At 32.5% G+C, this 18,664-nt stretch overlaps 1 protein-coding gene across 15 annotated transcripts in view; it reads left to right on the top strand.

Annotated features, from left to right (window-relative positions):
* sif (guanine nucleotide exchange factor still life) overlaps positions 1–18,664 on the top strand; it is a 442,635-nt gene that overhangs the window by 405,660 nt on the left and 18,311 nt on the right. For all 15 annotated transcript variants that reach the window (XM_089631932.1, XM_089631928.1, XM_089631958.1 and 12 more), the window contains 2 exons: positions 1,863–2,014; positions 17,684–17,832. In XM_089631932.1, coding sequence (XP_089488058.1) covers positions 1,863–2,014; positions 17,684–17,832 — 301 coding nt within the window. The remainder of the gene's footprint in view (positions 1–1,862; positions 2,015–17,683; positions 17,833–18,664) is intronic.

The raw sequence follows: 18,664 nt of genomic DNA, 5'->3' as shown, positions 1-18,664 counted from the left end.
ATAAAATAAAAAATATATATATATATACTATTTGTTATTATGTATTATATGTGTAAAGAAATGAGAATAGATTAAAATTAAAAAATAAAAGCCTTATTTTCAAATTTACTTTCTCTCCATTTGTACAATATTCCAGAATTTACTGCTGCCATTTTTTAAATTTCAATACATTTCAGCTGTCTAAATATATCACTTTTCATACAACATGTAAAATTCAAAATATATGATTTTTGTTTTAAAATAACCTAAAATTAGATGAAAATCATGGCTCTCAGTATTTCGTTTATATTTACTTCTCTCGGAATAAGTTTTGCTACTTCCGCAGTAGTTAAATGTAGTGGAAGTGGAATAGCTAAATTTGGTAAATAAATGATCTTTTTCCTCGTTAATTATAAATAAATTACCTCGTTAGTACAAAATACTTTTCCCGTGATTGTAATTTAAAGGCGTACATTTTTTATTCCTTCGCACTTTAACGATACGTCCTGCGTAAAGTGCTCCTGTAAACCTGTTCCTTAAAATAAGCCAAAAAATTACCATTTTATGACTAAACTACTTCATTACTTAATTCTATGAAGTTCTAGATTTACATATAGAGCACTTTATGCGAGGCTTGTTAAAACAACCTAAAATTACGGCAATTTACAAAAACGCGGGTTATGTTTGCATATGTGTAGTACTCTAAAACATCAGTTCTTTTCAAGTTCATAAAATAATCGATGTCATCATGAAGAATGTATAAAATAATATATACTAATATTAATTTGGAATATGCATTGAAGGTATTAAAAAAATCTCCCACAGTAGAAATACAACTGAATACTTCAAAAAGACAATACAAATATTAATCTTCAAAGATATTAATGATATTGAAAGCAAATAACTAACAAAAAATACCGACGATGATGTACAAGGGAATTTACAATGACAATGCCAAAGAAGATCTTACTAACGATGTTTTCGAACAAAATGAAGAAATCTAAATTTCAACACGAAAAATGATAAAGAATCTTTATTCAACATTAATAAAATAATTAAAAACAAATTCAATGAAACTGCTAACCATATAGTTGAAGTAGATAACACAACAAGGGTACCTATCACAGTTAATCAGTAAATGATTTATCTATCGATAATGTCGATAACTTCCAGCAGACAAGATTCCAACCGGCAATCTAATGTTAATACTGCTTACGTTTCGGTCATAGCATAGTATAACTTGCAGCCAGAAAGATAAAGAATAAAAACATAAGACAACCGTTCAAACTGACCCCTCTGACACCTTTTAGAAATACTATTTTCAAAAACATATCATTTGTTTGCTAAAAAACCTGTGACTTGGGTTTGGTGAATATCGATTATTTTAAGAAATTAATATAAGCAATAATTAGTCGCTTGAAATATCCATACATATTGAAAATATCTCCAGAGTAAAAATAAATGCCGCCGACGGGAACTAAACCCTCGCCTTCTGGCGTATGTATATGTATGTATGGATATTTCAAGCGACTAATTATTGCTTATAATAATTTGTTTTCCTTTGTGCTATACATAAGAAAACTTGTCTTATAAACATTAGTTTATCATTAAAAAAATAATCGATAATTTTGCTAAAATGGATTCTCGACAAAGCGTATTTAGAGAAAAAATAATAGTTAGATTAGTAAAATTGGGTAATTTATGTAAAAAAATCATAAACTCTTCAATGCTGTAAAAAAATAAATAAGTTTGTGCTTACTCAAAAGTAGAGTCGAACTCGGCTATAACGCATACGATTTAAATGATAACACCGCTGTAACGATGAAAAGTCCTAATGCTTTATATATGATAAAATATGATATTAACACGCCGTATTTTTGCAGATCTTCCCGCACCGAGCCTCCGGAGCTGGCCGGGCTTCTGCGGGCTACTGACGACATCATTGAGAGCCTCGTGTGCCCGCCCCCGCCCGGGGACCCCGCGCTCATCTCCGAGGACATGATCTCGGGACTTATCGTGCCTGCCCCAGGTTGGAGTAAGTACCAAAATGTTTTTTTTTTATGTTTAAACATTTTAGGTTCATTCCACCATGAAACAAAGCGAATGTCGGTATTAGTGTGGTCGTTTACAGTACTGATGATAGTTATCGTGGTAGTTGGTAGCTATTTAGTTGAACAGATGACAGAAATGTTGATATAGTAAATGATGACGGAAATACGTTAACAGATTTGATCTACCTCTCTGTTATGTTTCTAAAATTTCTTCACAAAAAGAGACTGATCTAATTTTGCGTAGTCCATTTGCCTTTAAAAATGTGCATTAATCCTTCTCTACACATTTCTTCACTCTTTGACTGATCTAAAACTATTTTGAAAAGTTACTCTTTTTGTTACGCTATGCGTTCTAAATGTTGGTTACTTGCACTCTATAACTCTGAAGAAGTCGTAGACCGTCAATATTTAGATCCTGCGCAAAAGGTATCATTTTTTAAACTTCCTAAAATATTGCTCAAATCTCGCATTACATTTTTTATTGTAAAAATCACAAAACACAAATAAAAAAGTTTTAACAAATCCAAAATATAAATGGGCAATATTTTTTAGCATATTTCTATAATTTAAGATTTTTTAAATATAGGTACATAAAATATTATGTAGGTAGTATAGTAGATGTTCCAAGCTGTTAATTAATACCTCCCTAATTGAGAATAACTCAGGTTTAGGGAGGAAGATATTACCGGATTTTAATTAGCATCTGGTATATCTACAAATATAACTTTTAATAATTTTTTATATTTGTTTTCACTTTCACTTTCAATGCTGACTATTTTTACGTTTTACCCACCCATTTGCCTCACCAGAACAATTTCATTACTTGAAATTACTTTTCGGACGTTTATAAGGGTTTTCACATTGTGGCATGACAACAATCTAGATAAGCCCAACCTACCAATTAGCGTCGCAATAAAACCCTATTTCAGACGAGTGATAATGTATAAAAACATCTTCTCTCACGCAACAACAAAAACAATAGAAAGTATTCGTGGAAAAGGTAGGTAGGTACACCTCGCAAATAGTGTTTCCATTTAGTAAAGCATTTAAACAAAACATGACTTTATCACTTCAATTTCATGCCTGGTGTTAAGTTTCTTCCCATTAGTATTCTTTGTACCAATTGATAATACTCTTTTTTTAGATAAAAATAAATAAAGTCTTATAATGCGACCATTGCAAATGGCTCTCAGGAAAGTTATCTTATTTGACGGAAACAGCTGATAGCAAAGTTTGGTAATATTCATCTATCGAACGGAAAACACCAATATTCTCTGACTCTTGCATAACTTTTATGCTGGCTAATGGATACGAACTATCTCTTCAACATCGTTTCACCAAAATGATCCAGCAGTCAAATAATGATTTGAACGAGGATACTTGCATTGCTCCTTAACCCCAGAATTATTTCCTTACATTTACGGATACACAACGTAGTAAGAGCATTTATTATATAAGGGCAGCAAAGAATATGGAAGTCCCGATTTATATGTGATTTCTGATAAACTTATGGAAAAAAGCAAATGATTTTCGAAAATGTCTCTATTTTCTTGGGAATGGAAATGGGTATGTATACGAAACATGTGTACATTGTGAGCTCACACAACAAGCTTGCAATGCTTTAAATAAATACCGAGTTGCAACTGTCAGTATGTTTCCACTTTGAATTAATTAATTAAAGTACAATCTCAAAACAGACTTTAACCCAGATTAGAAAACTAACTACGAAGGTAAATAAGGGTATAAAGCAATTATGAGGTATGTAAATACTAGTAGGTACAGGCCATTATTATAAGACAGCGAGGCGCTCCTACTCTGGGAACTAAAAGCAGTTTAGTGTTTCCTACCTCACCTTGCCCCCGAGTATCGAATTCAGACATTTACGGTGCTCAATCAATAGCCTACCGCTTTGTAGATATATAATGCACCACATAACTTACATTCTACGACTAGAAGCTGGGGATTAACTCGATCGTAAAACGATTCAGTTTATTCGAGTAAGTATAGTTTTAAAAAGATTTATCTACTTCACAGTAACTATTATTATTATTATCAGCTTTGGTTTTGCATGCTCAAACTTTATGTTCATATTAGATTTCCTGCGGAACAGTATTAATTATTGGCGTGCATAATTAAGTGATGGCGTTTATATCGGTGATTATTACTCATGGTCTGACGAAGGTTTTCACCAACTTGCAGCGGAACGATGAAGTTGGGTCCTTAGCATTCCGAGAACTTTAATGGAACCTATTAAACCAATATTAATTATCAAATTACAAGCATTTCACAATCACTCTAGAAAATAAGATTTAGCTTTACAATCTGTCCATTCAATTATTAATTACACATAAATCGCCTTTCCTTCATTTTGGATATCCCCATAACCTCATTCATAATATTAATACAATTGTGCATGGTTTTGACTACTCCCATCCATCTTGTACCAGGTTCACATCAGGTTTTGTATCCAAAGTGCATGTGGATACCCTTGCTTTCTTTGGCAACTATTCGTTAGCGATTGCTGAATTCAATCATCCTTTCAATGAATTTCCTTCAGTCGCCACTCTATTAATGTCTCCATCAGCTTGTTTATCTCTCCCAAACGTACATAGGATGTACTTCCCAGGTACTTAATCAGTTCACCATGGATATTACAAATGGTACATTCTTATTTCGTTTTTTAAGCACTAACTTATCGTGTATTTATCAAACGCCTTAGGATGATTTTAATTTGAGCTCATTATTTACGTTTTATTGTATTTAGTTGAGATTGAGTACCTTAAGTAATGTAGTTTTGAGAGTTTATTCTACTAAACAAAATCTCCTTATAATGCTGCATATAATTTTTATTTTGTATTGTGTTTCACTGTACTTTGCTGTTAGTTTGGGCAATATTACAAAGTTGCCCTATTCCACAATTAGAGGTTAATCAAATTACTTTTTCGTCGAATTTGAACTTCGTGGAATGCGTTCCACAGAACCATGTTAGCTTTTTCATAGTTCGTAATTTTATTAAACGAAGTTCATGACTTTATTAGTATGCGTCATACTACACAGCTTCCCTACTTGGATAATCTTTGGTGGCTTTCTTTGAATTCCTTTATGTTGTTGACGTAGTGTACTACGTCACATTTCAACGGTTTCTCAGGAATTGTTGTTCGAGAGTTTTGGCACATCACACTATTCCCACTTGAGAACGGCGCAATCGAGACAATGCCTGTGTTGAAGCTTTATATTACCTTCATTTACCTTCCTTCACAATAATGCGCGAGCAAGCTAGAAGCACAAATTCGCGAAGTTATTTGTCTCTCAAGAACACAAAACTTATACCCTATTATTGATTACTACAAAATGCCCAAAATTGCCTTTTTATATTCACATACTGTGATATTATTTACAATTGTCGACCTTCGACCTTCAGCTTGGAATACAAGTACTTCATCATGAGTTAACATTATATAGTCTTTATCGAAATTTATTTGAAATTTTAATTATTTTTTAATTGCATTTTCCTAGAACAGGATCGGTAAGTGTATTGTATTGCCTGCAGTAATTATATTCTTATCACGTAAAATATCGTGGCCTCCTGCGCCGTATTTTTATTACAAGCAATAAATAAAGCCAGCACCCCTACTAAGGATTCTTTTTGTTCTCTACTCATTATCTTACTTCGCGAAGAGAGGAAGCTCTCTAGATCTCTAGGTATAATTTATTTCGGTTTGCTTAGTAAAAGGAAGAATTTATATAATGCAACACAAACAATAAATACCCTCGCAACTTGATAAATTTATCCAACAACAATAATTATAAAAGGACAATGCTAAGAGACAATGGCCTCGCTAAGGATTGCAAAACGATACTCATCTTAATTGCTGGCGGCCAGTAGCGAGAAGCGAGTAGCGAGTAGCGGATGTTGAGTGCTTCTGCCCAGAGTAAACTGTGCTAGGTAAATATTCACAACGAGTAATCCCCTCTGATCCATATACATTATACACATATCGCACTTAACAAACATCCTTACTGTAAGATATTGATACAGGCAATATCGGCTGTGTCCGGGTTTCGGAAAAAGGTTTAAGGGTTCTTTAAATGTTGACTTCCTACAATGTGTTGTAAGTCAGAATGTGTTGTAGAGGGTATATACATAAGTTGGGGGTGGTTCTCACCCATTGTACTCTCCACTAATAGATTATCCGTCAATATCCTTCCCGTATTGAGCTCCAAGAGTCACGTGTGCCTAACGGTGTGCTTCCACGTTACTTACCTGCATATGGTATCTAGACTGTTGATGTAGGTAGTACTACAGAATATCGACATAGTAATGGTGTTCACTCCATACTAATGATACGCTGCATACTATTTATATAAGAATACTTTCTTGTGAATTTCATAGCGACGCCAGTACAGCTAAGTTTTAAATTGTGTAAAAATATCACGTTCCTACACTTTCGAATAATATTATGTCTTCATGTGGGGTTGATTGTACCGTCTGTTTACTGAAAAATAAAGAATATGTTATTATGTTTTTGATTCTTTTGAAATAAAATTTCCATTTAATATCCAAAACTTTGCAAAGAATATATTTAACCGATGAATAATTTGAAAACAAAGTTTATGAGAAAGCTTTGAAATACGTCTTAACAATTGTAGTATTTTTGTGCTCCCACTACTTCAGATTGCAAAAATGATTAAGAATTTCATTGTTAGAACACTGAACTTTTCCCTTATAGTTGTTCTAGTTTTCCAGTTTAATTGTTCTAGTATAGACTGACTTAGTATTTATATTTAAAATTCTAAATTATGCATTCGATGGTTCAGAATTGCTTACATTGATATGCTTTCAGAATTCACTGCGTAATACTAGAAGTCGGGATTTATTTCAGTGCATAAATTTGGAGACTAACAACCATATGTATTCCTCATTGCCAAGAATACTAATAGATGGAAATGAATGTACTGAGTCAATGGACATCTTCAAATTATCACTTAACAAATACAAAAGATTGTTACTGAGGCAGTTATAATGTTTGCAATTCATGTTTAAAAGCCCGTTAATAAATAAATAGTTCTCAGATACAATTACTGCACAAGTAAAAAGTGATGGTAACTAAACGTGAATATGAATAGTTTGGTAAAATATTGATTTATTTTTTGCTCATATAGGTGACATTTTTACAATATTAAAACAATCTTACAACATTCCCTCTCGGTTATCTGGTGTAACAGCGGGATGTTTTTCGGCACTTAATTATTCAAAATATTAAGCGCATTAAATGGTGCGGTATGGTTATTTATTTTAATATTATTTTTTTATTTGTATTTGTTTATTATTTGTGTTTTTTAAAAAATAAATTTACAATATTTACAAGTCATACTGTTTTAATTTATACTACACTTCCATTAAAAGCATTTGCTTGGTGGATGGAAGAAGAGTGTACATTTGCGAAAAAATAATATAACTAGGTTACAAAGTAAAAAAATATACTAAATTAAAATCCATACAAATTATTGTATTTGGAAGGAAGAAAAAACATATATTATGGAGGATAAATAGAGTATAGTTGGAAAATTTGTGAGATTTTCAAGTGAAACTAGGGGAATCAGTTTTTTTGTTAGCGATTTCCCTAAAATATTTTTTTATATAGTTCAATATTAGTTTTTTATCATTAATGCTTCTAATTTCTTCTGGCAATTTATTAAATAAATGTTTTCCATGGTGGGTATAATGGTGCTGGCCAAAAGAATTGTGTAGTTTAGGGCATGCAAATATATATTTAAGTCTGGTTCGATTTTCAGCTATGAATGAGTATTTATCCTTTTCTTTTATAATTTGAATAATTGAATTTTTCATAAATAAGTGTTATGTAGGCACTTTGAATTTTTCGAATACGCGTTCAGTGGAGAAGTCTGGAGGTTTTTAATTATTATTTTTATCATTACTTTTTGAACAATTTCTAAGGGGGTCAGGCTAGTTTTGTAAGCTGCTCCCCAACTGAAATAGCATATTGCAGAACAGACTGTACTAATGCATAATATATTGAGTATAGATTTTTCATTGATAAGAAATTTCTGATTCGTAAGAATATATAAATTAATTTCCTAATTTTGTTTATTGTATGGCAGATGTGATCTTTCCATTTTAGGTTTTTATCAATGATTATTCCTAGATATGTAATTTTATCCATTATTTTTTCATTTATTTTTTTATTTTATGTTCCTTAATAATTGTCCCATATCCACCCATACCCGCTAAGCCCCGATAAACTCCGACTTGCGCTTCTGACATCAATGATAAATTCACAACAGCGAAATATTCTTCATCGTATTTTTTTTAATGAAGCGGCTATTCAATTAAGATTCCTTTGTCAGGGCATAATGGAGAAGTGATTGAAAACTCTGTATATTTATTCAATAATGCTAACAGTTTTGGGAAAACATAAATCATCGGAAAATTGACGTTTTATCATCGATAGAACGTTTGCTGTTTTTTATATAATTTTCATTTACCTCATAGAATCAAAACGAAAATTGTCAGGAAAAATAAACCATGGTGCACTTATTCAAACAGACTTTTCATGGGCATTCAGATGATATTTGTCCATGAAATCTTTATGCCATTTTCCACTCGTAATGCGTGCTATCGATTTTGGAAACGTTTCAATATCCACTAAATGTCAGAATATCCACAATTGTTTTATCGTACACTCTGTAGCATCAGGTGGCTAGTGCTAGTAGAGAACTTTTATAATTGCAAGTGTAAAAGTTTGTGAGCGTAAATAGCTTCTAATTGGTGCTCGCTGAGGGTTGAAATTGGCGAATCCGTAGGTTGGAAAAATCATAAAATCTATTAAAGCTTTGATGGCGTTACTCGTACAGTTCTTCTAGTGATTATAATTTAAATTCGGAAGATGATGGTACAATATTCGGGAAGCCTTTTCATTTTATGCCAATGAGTACAAAAATGTGCCTAATTTTCTATATGTACATTTAAATGCATATTAATAATAATAATAATAATGTATTAAGAATCTCTTCGAGATTTATGTTTTATTAATGAGGCCTGTTAATTTATCGGAAGGGCGAAAATCGATTTCTCTCCGAACATAAAGACGCGTTGCGGTCTGTTTAGATTCGATGTATGTATTAAGTTCATTAGCAATCTGCTCGGACATGCATTAGTACGTTTTGCCTCGGTTGGTGATGAAAAAACTCGTATTAAAATGGTAAATGCAGTAATTAATCATCACTCATCATAGTGTTAAAATAATATAAGTTTAATTTTTTTCTTCGACAACTTAATTCTGTTTATGTGTACACTTAAAAGACCGTCTTTACAGAATTTTTTTGAGCGACCGATATCATAGAAATTCAACTGAAAAATCAAATGGATCGAGCCAATTCCATTTGACAAGATCAGAGCTCGTTCTCGACAGCTGCGGCTTTCAGGGCTAGAGATCACTGCATTGTGCCTTGTGCCTTATGCCCCGCCAAGTTATGAAGTTGTACAAACCGCTTTTAATCGAATCTTCCGTCGGTCGATCAATCTCAGCTTCTCTCCGACCGAGCTATGGTTGAATTCTCCCCTGGAAATCTTTCCCGTCCAGAAATAAATCCAAACACAGGGGTGGAGGGGGTTGGCATTAGGAAACAAACAATGTTTCCCAGCGAGGTTACTCCGGCCTTTATAACTTCGTGTAAAAATACGCTTTTTTGTTCGCTTAATCGAAAAGGGGCAGGATTTAGTAGTACGTCAGAGAATTGAGGAAACTTTTCACTCGGTAAGTCAACCAGTTTCAGAATGTCAGCAAGTGGTTACCCACCTACTACAATCTTATTTACAGTAAAACAACATTCTATGTTATTATTATTCAGTTTACAGAAAAAAAAAACATTTTATTTATTGAACAAGTAATTATTATTACGCGTGACTGTTTCGCCTTCTAAGGACGTTATCAAACAGTTCTGTAATGTTTGTTATCAAACAGTTTGTTTATAAATAAACACATGTCTCACGATTTTTATTGTTTTGTATAGTTACGTTTTTTTAAATATTGGAAAGTCTTATGTAAATATTTGTTTTAATATGCAAATTCATTAATATAAATCTTGTCTTAAACATTAGTTTACCAAAAAAATATTTATTAATATTTGACAAGTTCTAGTATCTTCACCAAAAAATGTAGACAATTTGTCTCGACGCCATCTAGTGAGAGAGTTAGCACTTACAATGCCTTTCTCATATAAAAAAAAAATAAAATAAAGTTGGTTGTTTCAGGTGAAAAAATGTAACAAGCAGTAATTGTTGAATGAAACACTAGTATATATTGAATTATTTCGCGGATAAGAGATAAGCCGCCATAGCTCAGTGGTTAGAGCTGTCGACCGGAAATCGAAAGGACACGTGTTCAAGTCCCGTTGGCGTCATGTATCTTTTATCAGGAGATTTTTCAATGTGGATGAGTGTTTCAGGCTAATAATTATTGCTTATAAAATAATTGTTTTCATTAATATACTTTATTTAATCATTTAAATACAATAATCTAATCCGTTTATATTTATAATTTTTTGTCTAGATCAAAAGGAAGTTTATTTTTACCTTAAATCATTTCTAAATTCAATTTAACAATGTCTGATTTGATATTTCTAACTAATTTTATTGTGTCTTAAATTGCTTGCATAATATATTTTTGAAAAATATACAATTCGTACATAAATTTGGTCCAACATCGAAAAAATTAAGTTTTTCATTTCTGGCAAAAAATACGTTAGTTCCGTTCCGTGACCATAATCATTTAGTTTTTAACGCCCTTCTTAGTGGATGTTAATAGGAAATGTTTATAAAATTATATACAAGTGTACTACAAATATTTTTTACTAACTGTTTTACTTAACTTTTAACTTTTTTCTTAACTTTTACGTAACTGAAGTGTTCCGCAACAATCTTTTGTATTTATATTTATATAAGTGGTAAATTTAAAATTTCCACTGAAGAATCTACATTATTACCTTCTTTTAATATTGTGGGCAGTGAGAATTACATGTTATGGTACTTTTCATTAAAATATTTCATAATATTACATGATTACAACGAAGTCCCGTTGAACTGATAGATAGCAGTTGGTCAACTTTTTTTTCAATTTACGATCCATATACGTATTATTATATAGCAATTTTATTTTGAAATCATGGACACAAGATGAAAAATAAAAGAGTATATGTAAATTTAAAAAATAATAAAAAAAATACAAAAAAAAATGAATATAGAATCAGATACATTCTTCGGGTTTTCAATACAGTCAGATTAGACATGTTTTGATTATTTGATGAAGTTTTGGTAGAGCAAGCTCAATGAATTTATAGCCAAAGTAGGAATAACTAAAAACGCTTTGATGTTTGTTGGTTACCAAGAATATAGTCTGATTTAACTAGTAATGTAAAGACAATTTTCGTAGTAACAAAGAAACCGCAAAGTAGGTACTTTAAGTATTAGTTTATTTGGCGATAACTTAACTGATGTAGAACCACTTATTTTATAATCTAACAATAATAAAGGCCCTATTATAGTAATATCGCTATATTCAAAACATACCGTAAATGTTACATACAGTATGTTTTTACACGCATACAAATTTTAACATGTTCCGAAAAACTAGTGGTATGCAGGGCTGGCTTTATGCGGGCGCAATTGGATCAGTCCACTCCGGGCGCCGAGTTGACAAGGCGCCAACCCGCTGATAAAACCTTTGAAATTATTTTTCGTGTAAACGGCAGTACACAAAAATAAAAATCATTTTTATATTATTGTTTACGGTGACATCTACTTAGGTACCAGTGCACATCTAGATGTGTACTGGTTTTGACAAAATTTAAATCGAGCCAGGCGCCGTTTTTTGCCATTTCTCGCCGTACATTTTACCTTCGAACCACGCTTTTAGTACAAAAATCAGTTGACCACAAACTTCCATTAACTTAACGATGAATTTCAACAAAAAATACAAAATTTGAAGTTACTTCAGATTTCGACTATCCCATTGGAATATGTACGTTTTGAAATAACATTCGCAATTCCTGCCCCACATTCTGCCTTGGACACAAATCTCAGTTAACCACAGACAAACCGCATATCGTGGCGCGCTTCATCTAAAAGTACACAATTTATAATCCCTTCATTGCACTTATCGGCTCATCGGAAAATGTATATTTTGTTAGGACATTCGCAATTCCAGTCACGCATTTTGCTATGGACCTCAGTTATGCATCTCAATTAATCATAAACTAGACGCAAATCGGTGTCATATGCATACAATGTTTGAAGAAACGTTCTAAGTTAATTGTTCCCATCAGAGTGTACCGTCTCATTGGAAAACGTAGCTATGTTCCGTAAAATTATTCGCATTTCAACCCCATATTCTGCTCTGAGACGGTAGAGGTAGGAGGCACAAGGCAGATGGCAAGCGTGCGCTGTCAAGATTACCCCGCAGTACAAATTGCTTTCTGCCGACCCTACTCACACGGCCACTACTAATTAACTATCCCTACCAGCCCTCGCAGATTTGAATTTAAACTTTATTTTTATTCAGTTATCCGGATGGCTTCAAGATTGAGGCGTACCCACCTGACGTACTGGGCTATGGGCTCGGGTCGCATGATAAATAATTCTGCCAATGAAACTAACGATAGTATTGGGGTGCTACGTGGAAAGACAGATTTGAAACACCTCTTCGTGGGAGAATCTGGCAAACATCGCGTCGATAAGATAAGCTTAGTCAACGAGGGTATGAAAATATTTTATGCCTAGGTATTCACATTCGCATAAAGTTCACATACTAGCGGTACTTACTGGGTTTGCATCAGTTTGTACCCTCTTCTTTAAATGTCATTTTTTTTAATTGAACAATAAGTATGTCCAATGACAAATACAATATATTGTAGATTTTGTGAATACTTTTACTAATTATAAATTGAAATAATAAATCGTTATTCAAATATGAATAAAACAACAACACATTGAAACACCCTGATTGGTTAGCATCAGTTCTTTGGCAGCTTCTAAAGACATATTGAGTATTCGCAAGAAGTTCATTCTTGCTTTAAATAAGATTTTTTTAAATTAAATTACGTACCTTTTTAATTTGTCGAAATTGAAACATTTTGGGCGACACGGCATAATACCCCAAAAGCAAATCATTATATTACGTTTGACTGTGAAAATCTCCAAAAAAATATAAATATGTATTACTATTCTTTAAGTTAAAGTTTCTAAATAGGTACATAATTTTACTACTTAGATTGTTCAGTTATGGTTTACCATGAATAATATTTAAAAGTATGTATCTATGTACGGTAAAATTAATTTGTATGTTTATTTTGATATTTATGTTTGAAGGTTAATAAACATTGATTAAAAAAATTAAAATAAATGGACTGGAGATCCTTCTTTACACAGAGTAAAGCCTCTTTTTTAACAGTTTAAGTTATTTTGTATGTATCGAGACTCTGTAGCTTGTTGTAGAAATAACGTTGCGAACTGAAAATAGTTATTAGTGCTAAGACAACAAACTTTCAAACGTTTTTATAAAACATGCAATAAAAAAATAACTAGTAGATCCACGGCATGAAAATATGTATTAAAATGTATTATTGTCACATGTTATTAATGATATAACGGCTTTGGATACCAATTTGCATTAGCCCACAAAATTTGAAACTCCCCACAAAAATAATGAATTCGACATTATTACAATATTTACCAGTCGGAGGTAAACACAGGTAGGTTTATTTTAACGGGTAATTTTGCCGATACCGGGTATTTAAATATTCCATTAATTGGCCTGTTCATTTAAACTATGGCTGTCCGGAATATATCCAAATTGTCAATATTTTCAACCTCGATCACCTATTCACGAGTCTCGAAATACCCTCGCAAATTGAGTTTTCGATTTTCAATAGCAAATTAGAATTATAATTGTCAAAAGCACTCATATGTCATTTATTCATACCTCATACCTATATCAGCGGTTTACAAATTGTGTATTTGCGCATAACCCAAATACCATGCACTATATTATACGCACATAATGTTATTTACATTTTGTATATAATACACAAAAAACACATTTTATTCATTTATTACATTAAATTACATTCGTTTACTGACAATTATCCAATATTATCACAATATAGAACATAAAAAACGAACTGAAAAACAGTACAGTAAAGTAATAAATGCCAAATTACACATATTATGATTTCCGAATATTTTTTCTATGAAATACATGATTCGTGCAATTTCAGAAGTTTTTTCTGTTGTGAACCCATGTACAAAAGTAGTTAAGCATTAATCTTTCTAATTTTTCAGTCCGTAGTAATAATTGATCAATATCGTACATATTCAATGTGGATTTTATTTAAATGTGTACAGGTGTCATTATGTCTTGTCAGGTAGATATTAGTTCATAACTAGTCAGATTTCCTATTCCAAGGAACCAAATGGTGTATTTATATAAATCTGCTTTTAGTCGTATTTTTATATTCACGATTTGGATTCCGGGTGGAATAGAACATTTTTTTACTTTTTATACACAAAATTTAATGATAAGTTCTAATACATAGCTTTTAACCGGTTTCTTTCTTCTTCTTTTAATATGAAAGACCTATAGGAAGCTATTTTTCCATGTTTGCATGTATACACAACCAAGAAAACGAGGTGACTAAACCGGTTAAGTGACGTTGTGAAACGGGGCCATAAGAAGGAATATGTTGTTGCGGGTCTTGAAAATCCAAATCAAATGAGGGAAAAAGACAAAGAAAAAACCCCGGTAGCTCGTTCCACATGTGCGACGTTTAACATGAGAACGAGTCGGAGAATCGAATGGAAATTGTGCTGCCAACGTAAACTGTGACCTGATTGAGATTAGGACTGAAACTCGTGACATTTCTGTCTACTTATTAACCTAATTTCGGTTGTTGGTGCATAGGTAACGCTAAATATTCCTGCGAAGTTTATAAAATTATTCTATTTCAATGAACTTTAATTTTAAAACTTGGAACTGATGATAAGTACGTAAATCATATCGGAAAAGCGACAAAGTAGGTACCAAAATAATTGAATTGTGATTGTTCACTGGTCTGATCTAATTATATGTACCTAAACTTGTATATATTTTTCCTTTCAAACTTTGATTTCCTTGTTAGATTCGAGCTGTGTTTAAATAAAAAATTTAAAAAAATAATAGGTATTATAATTCATATGTATTTATTTGTAACGAAACATTTTATTTAAACAGTATCATATGTCTTCTTTTTTATTCACTGGGTAGATTGTTTTGACGCGATGCCTGAGTGGTCCGAGTAAATTAATTCCGCTCGAATAAATCGGTCCTGGAAAATAGGTAAAAGTTTCAATGACATTATTTGCCGAGTTCTGTGTTGGTGGAAGTTCACATTCCCCAAAATTTGGTATCATCAAAAGTTGGTCATACTGAAAACCTAAATTAATCTAATTTTTTGTGCAATGGCCAAAAAATAAATTATGAGAAAGAGAGAAAAATTAAGGAAAAAAGAAAAAAAATATGAGTGTTATGAATGGTTACAGTTCAAATCATGGGGATGAGATCTCCGTTGGAACCTCTGAAAGTATATGAATTAGACGCAAAATAGCTATCAGAGGCGAAAAAATTAATAAACTTTGAACATTTAATTGAAACAACACGATAAATTATAACTTTAGTATATTGTAAAATGTTACACGAAGAAAAATGAGTATTGCTCATTTATTAATAAACTGTTAAAAACGGAACAGCAGGCCGTTTAATAATAAAATTTGAGTAATTTCCGAAAATATCAGAACACTTGTTCATTTTCGCACTTGCGTTTGCTCTGATATGACGAAATGCGAAAATATAATTATTTTTATGAATACGTGTTCCGACGTCGCTTTAATATTTTTTTACTAAAAGTTTAGCTCGAAACCTATCAATTCATTCGTTCGGGTCCTGCAGTCCCGTTTTTAACAAGTTAGTTATTTAGTTAATTAGTAAGTAAATTATATCAGTAAATCTTCTCCGAGTAGCCGAATATTTCGATTTTTGTTTTAAAACTTGTAAATAAGCGTGAAAGCGGTAAAAATAGGGCAAATAATTGGTTAACACGTACTTTTTATACCTGCCGAACAAGTTTTTTTATTTATATCTTTTATTCATAAAAAACGAAAATTGGCGAACTTTCGGTCGTATAAATATCGTCACAGGAAATCATTACTGGTGCGACCGCCAATACCTGCGAAAATAACATTATTTCGTGAGATTTTTTTCAACATGAACTCGGGTGGGTAACGTAGTTTTTTTATTTTAAAAATTTTGAACTTTACTCTTGTTGTTACGTCAGAACTGCTTTCGTGTTACGGAAGAATGTTTGCTTATTAATTTTATTTTTGGACTTAGTTTGTTGAACACGCAACAAATATATTGAAAATAAACATTTTAGTGTTGTAATTAAGGCACAGCTTTTTTGGTCAAATTTCCATTTTAGAGAAGTTTTGTAGTGGTTTTGATAGCCGAAATGACCATGATTCAAAAAACAAGCAAACCAAGAGAATTATTTTATAAGATATTTTTTAAACGATTTGTTCAAATGACAAAACTAATGGCGAATAATATTTAGCACGAGTGTTGAATGTTTCAATTCAAAATGTCAACTTGAAGTTAATGGTAGAATACGTCAGGGACGCCCGAGGAAGACATGGCACGAGCAAGTGAATCAAATATGTACTTGAGTCGGTCATGTCAAGAGTCAGAATAACAGAATAGTATTATATAAGACGATGTGTGAACTGAATGAAGAAAGTAGTGTGTGCTAAGACGGAGTTGTGTGGCAATCCATCTTTTCTGCCATAAGTCAAGTGGTTTGCTACGTTTGGCGACTTAGCAGGGGTGAATGGGTGAGTTTTGTCCGGGTCTCGGCTGCGGATGCGTCTCCCCACCAACTGCGTGGTGAGACTAGTTGAGGGACACATTTTGAACTGACCATCAGGATTCTCACGAAACATCGCCTTGAACCGCAGTGGGAGGAATGGATTCAAACAACTGACTGCACCGACCCCCCAGTTTCCTACCCACCCTTCATATTTCCTTCTCAGCACTTTCTATCCTTTCTTTCCTTAAAAAGACCTTCCATACAGCATTCCCAAAGATGACATAGTCACTGATGGAATTATTTTCGTCGGGGCCTCCTGTGCGGAGATAATGTACAAATATATACAATATTTATTTACATCAACTGTGGTTTGCTAAAATGCTTTAAGCCACAAAATGCAAGTTAACAACTTTAAAGAAAATGATAAAAACGGGTATTTACAGATTCATAAAACTGAAGTTTATATGAAAGTTATTTGTTTTTCAAAATTTGAGGGTTGAGTATTTTTTCTCGAAATAACCTAAAAATAAATACGCATAAATTTATTTTTTTATATTAAAATGCATCAGCAGCAAAATTTCTTAACCATTTTATTTTTTGAAAAGTATTCTATATGAATCCACTGAAAAGTGACATTACCAAAAAATGTGGGTCGAAGGGTTTTACCAAAACACATTCCATATGTGTATATATAAAGTGTGTATAAATATGTTTGTATACCTTTTATAAAATGTTCGTAGTGAATCAATCTGTTTCAGGTAAAGAGCTTTATTCGCCGGAAGAAGGGGGAGGGGGTGGTGGAGCCGGTGGACTGGGGGTGGAGCTGGGAGCGGGAGCGGGGAAGGTCACCTCCAGGACCAACTCGTTTGAAATAGAAAATTTGCTCAAGGTAACTATAAATATATATATATATATATATACACGTACTTCATTTCCTTAGGGCAAGAAGACTGCTCCTTGTGGCAGATATAAATATGTACACATTATATTGTAGACATGGGCATTAGGTTGGAGTGAATTATTTTATTTTTAGAATTTTAAAATCCCTATGTGTTTAATCGCTGACCCTACCATGTGAGAAAAGTCACAAAATTTTATTGAACAATGATGAAATCTTCAGTTGGCGCGGTTAACCTTAATGTGCATAAAATTATTTTTTACATGTTTCCAAAGCGCAATCAATGTAACTTTTATTATTTTTACCTATGGTGGCACATGATGGACTACTGTTTCTCGCCTTTGCAACTTTTTAGTGACTTTCGTTAAAACAAACATCCGCAAATTTTCATAGACGCGTGAAACTTAAAATCAATCGATTTCTCCATGTCACACTTATTTACTAATAAATGGCCAACACAAGGAAAAAATATTTCGTGTTCTGTGCTCGGTGAACCAAAAAAATTCAATTACAATATGTGAATCAATCAATCCAAAGTATTTTTTGGGCATTTGCGGGGTAGGAGGGGTTGTTCCTAGTTAGTTCTAAAACCTATTTTTCAACTTTCGATACCATCGGTGAGCACAGATATATTCAAACGTGTCCTCTTTAAAATGATTTGCCTGTACGTACGTAATACATATAAATCTTAAAATAATATTGTAATACACTGAGCATATCCTGTCAGGATGTATTTAACATTTTTGAATAAATGTAATTTAATGCTTCATTTACATCAGGATTTTGTCATAAGATATGAATGTTCACGTGTCAACTTGTTAAA

The sequence above is a fragment of the Hesperophylax consimilis genome, chromosome 1 (genome assembly GCF_061612785.1).
Source record: "Hesperophylax consimilis isolate HC1 chromosome 1, BYU_Hcon_1.0, whole genome shotgun sequence".
Taxonomy (NCBI): Eukaryota; Metazoa; Arthropoda; class Insecta; order Trichoptera; family Limnephilidae; genus Hesperophylax; species Hesperophylax consimilis.
Note: the sequence above shows the minus strand (reverse complement) of the source record. Positions and strands in the feature narration are given on the sequence as shown.